Below are 5,491 nucleotides of genomic sequence, written 5' to 3'. Positions count from 1 at the left end.
AATATTCCCATTTAAGAATTAAAAAAAGAATTTTACAGAAATTTTACCAAAGTAATATTAAAATAAAGAATTTTTTTTAGCACTTTTTATTTTTATTTTTCTAAGAATAATATTAAAATAAAAATAATAAAATAATAAAAATTCCTTTGAAGCTAAGTAACATATTATCCTCGAACTTTAAGCATTAAAAAAAAAAATCCTTATTTTTTCAGCAGAATATAAAGATAATTAAAAATGGATAAAATGGGAGAAAGTAATGATAAATTGCAAAAAGATCCCTGAAAACCATCAATATTATATAGAAACCCTCTAAATTATTTTTCTTATATTATAATAATATCCTTACACTTTTGTTTTTTTATAATTTTATCCCTTTAGAGTAGTTGGGGCTCTGCCTGTTTATTCCATCTCTTTGCTTTGTCTCCTCCTCCTCTGTTAAAAAGTTGAAGAGAAGCTCTGATTTGCAAGTCAGTCCCCCTATTAAAAAGTATTTGCAAGAATTCCAAAATAAAAGAATAATTTCAAAAAAAACCCCTCAAAAGTGTCAAATTTAACATTATCAATGTTGATTCTATGATGTCTAAAACATCAGGAGTTAACCCAACATGTAAATGCTTACCTTGGCCAAAACATCGATTCTTCGGCTCGGATCGTCACGCCCCGTTTAACTGCGCCAGATGTTTTGCTTCTTTGCTTCGAAGGAGGCTCCGTCGTTGAGCATATCCTGTGCGTCTGATTCCATTCCTAGTTTTGAGAGGGCGAGAGCCTGCATATAGAAGGAAGTCGGCCACTCGGGCAAGCATACTTGAGCTTGCATTGCGTCTCTTAATGCGAGTTCAGGTTGACCAACCATTAGGTAGGAGAGCGCTCGTCTCACAAAGACGGTACCAGAAGGGACCGACATCATTGATACTAGCTGCAGTTCAAAAGATGATCGTAATGTTATTAGCAGAGAAGTCGAACAAATGTGGCAAGCTAGTGAACTACCCGTGCCATTGGAGCTATAAAGTCGAGATAGTAGAATGCACCTTCGAGTAGTACTCGATGGCGTTTTTGTAGTCCTTGTCTCTGAATGCAATATCCCCAAACTTTTTTGTGTTCAACATGTCTTGCACTTGTTGAGTCCACTCTTGGAATGAAAGCTGCAGATTGAAGAGAAGCAAACATTCACTTACATAAGATTGATGAAACCACTATCATGCGTCAACCGCTAGCAGATATTGTTCTCTTTGAGCTTTTCCTATTCGGGTTTTCTCTCAAAGTTATTAAAACGTGTCTACTAGGAAAAAATTTCTACACCCTTATAAAGAATGTTTCATTCCGCTCTCCAACCGATGTGGCACACTGCCGGTGTCCACCCCCTTTTGGAGCCCAATGCCCTCGCTGGCACACCGCCCGGTGTCTGACTCTGATACCATTTGTAACAACTCAAACCTACGGCTAACAAATATTGTCTTCTTTCGAGTTTCTCCAAAGTTTTTAAAACGCGTCAGCTAGGGAGAGGTTTCCACATCCTTATACAGAATATTTTGTTCCCCCCTCCAACCGATGTGGGATCTCACAATCCACCCCCCTTCGGGACCAGCATCCTTGTTGGCACACCGCTTGGTGTCCATCCCCCTTTAGGGCCCAACGTCCTCGCGGCACACCGCTCAATGTCTAGCTCTGATACCACTTTTAACAGCTACAACCCACCTCTAGCAGATATTGTCCTCTTTGGTTTCCCCTCAAAGTTTTTAAAACGTGTATGCTAAAGAGAGGTTTCCGCACCCTTATAAAGATTATTTTGTTTCCTTCTCCAACTAATGTGGGATCTCACCGTGACGGTCTAGGCTAGCTTGTACACCTCGACTAATCTCAATTTTGTATCTATTCTACATGAATAAAGCAATTTTAACTAGAACAATCCCTATTGAATGGAAAGGGCTACCCTTAATGGGTATTTAGAAACTCAAGGGGTGCCCCAAGTGAAGAGCTAAGGGCATGAAATGTTTAGAGATACCCTCCAAGTTTCCAAATTCAAAGCTCCTAGGAGGAAAATCAATAACTCGAAACCGTCCTCAACGCATCGTGATGTAGGCCTTACGACAAGCATACGAACAAAAAATGTAATGCAATTTACTTTATATAAACCGAGGCAAAAAAAGAACGTACTTCGCTCTCAGCGCCCTCCTCGTCTTTGTAACCAACTTTAAGTAGTATGTCGTGTACGGCAGTAAGATCCATCCGAACGCAGGCTTTCCCGAGTGCCGAAAGCATCGTTGGCAACACCACTGGTGTTTTTGTCAACCCCATTAGTACGTGTGATGCAACCTAGGATAACGAGGATATCGACGTTAAGAAAACTCAAAAGAATTTAGGATAACATAACCCCGTGTCGAAAAAATAAATCTTCGGTCAAGTAAACGACGTTAAAACGTTTACCTCTTGCTTTTGCAGAGGCTCCACTGCTGAAAAAATAAATTTTATATCGGGTCGATCTTTAGCCTCGTATTGCAGACATTTAGAAGAAAGATCAATCAACTGAGTTGCATCATCATCTCCATATTGTCCTTCCAAGGATGAATCCATTAACAGTAATAAGTTCTTCCCTCTTAGCAAATCTAGTGCCTGTTCATATAACCGAGACGACGAGCCAGATAAACGAGCGTTGCAGACAAGAAAACACAAGATTCATCGAATAACAAACAAATTCAAAGATGGACGGAGATGAACGTTATCGTACATGGCTCGGGGGAATGTGCTTCCCACTTAAAAGGTCCAGCAAAATGGTTCCATAGCTATAGATCACACTCTCTGGTATGACCCTGCCTGAACGAAACAAAACCATAGAGAATCACTCGACACACCGTTCTTTAAACTAAGAAGCTCGGATGTTTCGGTGACATACCCGTTCGTAGAAACTCTGGTGGCGTGTAAGCTAAGTTCGTGCTATAGCTTTTTCCATCCTGACTGTTCTTCATCAAACCAAAACTGGATAGTCGAGGATCCCCGTCCTGCCACGAGCAAATGAAGCCCAACAATAGAACACGCCGATTGTCGATATCAAATGCTTGGTATTGACTAAGTTCATAGTCTAAAAACACTAAAAACAAAGGAATTTTGAAGGCGTACCTCGTCGAAAAGAACTCTATATGCATTTAGATCATGATATATTTTTCGATTTTCAGTGCTGCAATGATCGAGGGCTTGTGCTATGTAATATGCAACTCGAACACGCATTTCCCAAGGAAACGGTTGCTTTTCCCCTGAGGTATAATGGAAATCATTCAGAAAGAACAAGAAAGGAAAATCCCGATGCCGAGATAATGAAATCCTAAAGCTCCACCGAACTTGAAATTCTATAATGTACCATCCCGACACCTTCCTTGTCATAAACAAACATAAAAAACACATTCTAGAGAACGTGTACAACGAACAAAATCACCAAACAATATCAGAATCTTCCATTTTAAGGAAGTAAAACACTCGAAATTCTACAATGTACCATCCCGACACCTTCCTTGTCATAAACAAACACAAAAAACACGTTCTAGAGAACGTGTACAACAAACAAAATCACCAAACAATATCAGAATCTTCCATTTTAAGGAAGTAAAAACACTTGAAATTCTACGATGTACCATCCCGACACCTTCCTTAACATAAACAAACACAAAAAACCCGTTCTAGAGAACGTGTACAACAAACAAAACCACCAAACAATATCAGAATCTTCCATTTTAAGGAAGTAAAACACTCGAAATTCTACAATGTACCATCCCAACACCTTCCTTGTCGTAAACAAACACAAAAAACACGTTCTAGAAAACATGTACAATGGACAAAATCACCGAACAATATCAAAATCTTCCATTTTGAGGAAGTAAAACACGCGAAATTCTATAATGTACCATCCCGACACCTTCCTTATCATAAACAAACACAAAAAAACGCGTTCTAGAGAACGAGCACAACAGACAAAATCACCAAACGACATCATAATCTTCCATTTCGAGGAAGCAAAACACTCGAAACTCTATAATGTACCATCCCAACACCTTCCTTATCATAAACAAACACAAAAAACCCGTTCTAGAGAACGTGTACAACGAACAAAATCACCAAGCGATATCAGAATCTTCCATTTCGAGACAGTAAAACACTCGAATCCTTCAAATAACGCTACGATTATAAAGATAATAAACGAAGTAAACAGATTCTCAAGCAAGTAAAAGACTAAAACCATACAATGAAACAGATGCTTTGAGAGAGTATCATTAGGCATAAACTCAGCCACCAACAGCCTCTCATCTCCTTCAGCACAGCACCCAATCAAATTAACCAATCTCTTAAACCTCAGCTTACCAACACCAGAAGCTTCAATCTGTTCATAATCACAAGCAAATCAACAAACAAATCACAAAAACAAGCTCAAATCAAAGCCAAAACCATACCCATTTTCACTTAACAGTAAAAGAGATTACCACAAACTGTTTAGGATCAGGCCAAGATTGCTTGGAGAAGCGTTTAATGGCAACCAATCGAGTTTTCTCAAGCTTCCCTTTATAAACAACATTAGGAGCTTTCTCACCACTTTCAGAAACAATCAATTCAGAGCTGAAGCCATTAGTGGCAGCTCGAAGTTCATCAAGATCAAACTCCTTGAATGGAGGAACTAGCTCAAACTCTTCATCATTAGCTACAAAACCCCACAAAAACGATATCAAAACCCAATAACTCAAAGAACTAAAACAAACCCAGAAATCATTGAATGAAAAGACACTAAAAAACACAAAGATTAAGAGATTGATAGAGATGAACAAACAGACCTGGATCTGGTTTGGGCTGTGGTGGGGGAGGATCGTTGTCAGGGGAAGGGAGATGAATGGTTTTGGACTGAAAACAGCCCATGATTGAAAGCTTACATAGAGAGATAGAGAAATATAAATGGAAAGAAATAGAGATTGTAAAGAAGATTGAAAGGGTTTAAAGATTGAGCTGTGAAAATGGAGTGTTTGGAAAATGGGTTAAAGGAAAAAGGGAGAAAAGGGGCTGAAAAAGGTCACAGAGACTGAGAGAGAAAGGGCTCAGTAGTCAATCTCTCTGAAAGAGAGGGAGAGAGTCACGTGATGATCAGAGAGACAGCATGTGATGAGAGACAGAAATACAGAAGGAATTGAACGCCATTAAAAAGGGGACATGGTTATGGGGAAGGAGGAAGGTAAAAGGGCAAACTAGTCAAAATGAAAATGACCCAATAGCTGGTTGGAGAAGTAAACGAACCATTCATTACAGGAATGTGAAATCTCTATTTAATAGAAGTGTTTTAAAATCGTGAGTTCGATGGCGATATATAACAAATTATAACATATAATATCTGCTAACAGTGGCATCGGGTAGTTACAGAACAATATAAGAAAGTAAAAAGTGTATGATTTGTATCAAATAATCATAGATGGTCATACCATGGCACATCGTACAATTGAGCTATTGTAACAAAAAGGGGACG

The 5,491-nt window shown here is 38.8% G+C and overlaps 1 protein-coding gene across 1 annotated transcript; it reads right to left on the bottom strand.

Annotated features, from left to right (window-relative positions):
* Positions 1-268: 268 nt before the first annotated feature.
* Positions 269-5,119, bottom strand: LOC111475243 (probable serine/threonine-protein kinase At4g35230). The gene is made up of 11 exons (XM_023119838.1): positions 4,812-5,119; positions 4,467-4,681; positions 4,231-4,366; positions 3,115-3,248; positions 2,891-2,996; positions 2,726-2,811; positions 2,425-2,610; positions 2,155-2,313; positions 1,029-1,142; positions 620-916; positions 269-477 (listed from the first exon to the last, which is right to left on the bottom strand). The coding sequence occupies exons 1-10, from the start codon at positions 4,891-4,893 to the stop codon at positions 665-667; spliced, it is 1,470 nt and encodes a 489-aa protein (XP_022975606.1). The 5' UTR covers positions 4,894-5,119; the 3' UTR covers positions 269-477; positions 620-664.
* Between the last annotated feature and the right edge of the window lie 372 nt (positions 5,120-5,491).

This window comes from Cucurbita maxima, unplaced genomic scaffold (assembly GCF_002738345.1).
Source record: "Cucurbita maxima cultivar Rimu unplaced genomic scaffold, Cmax_1.0 Cma_Scf01147, whole genome shotgun sequence".
Classification (NCBI taxonomy): Eukaryota; Viridiplantae; Streptophyta; class Magnoliopsida; order Cucurbitales; family Cucurbitaceae; genus Cucurbita; species Cucurbita maxima.
The sequence above is the reverse complement of the archived record's forward strand: the minus strand, read 5'-3'. Positions and strand labels throughout refer to the sequence as shown.

Excerpts from the sequence above, each read along its gene's own strand:
- LOC111475243 (XM_023119838.1), bottom strand. The coding sequence starts at position 4,893 with ATGGGCTGTTTTCAGTCCAAAACCATTCATCTCCCTTCCCCTGACAAC. Across the intron at positions 2,997-3,114 it reads ATAGAGTTCTTTTCGACGAG|GACGGGGATCCTCGACTATC; the intron begins GTACGCCTTCAA and ends TGCTCGTGGCAG. Across the intron at positions 2,314-2,424 it reads AGCCTCTGCAAAAGCAAGAG|GTTGCATCACACGTACTAAT; the intron begins GTAAACGTTTTA and ends TCGTTATCCTAG.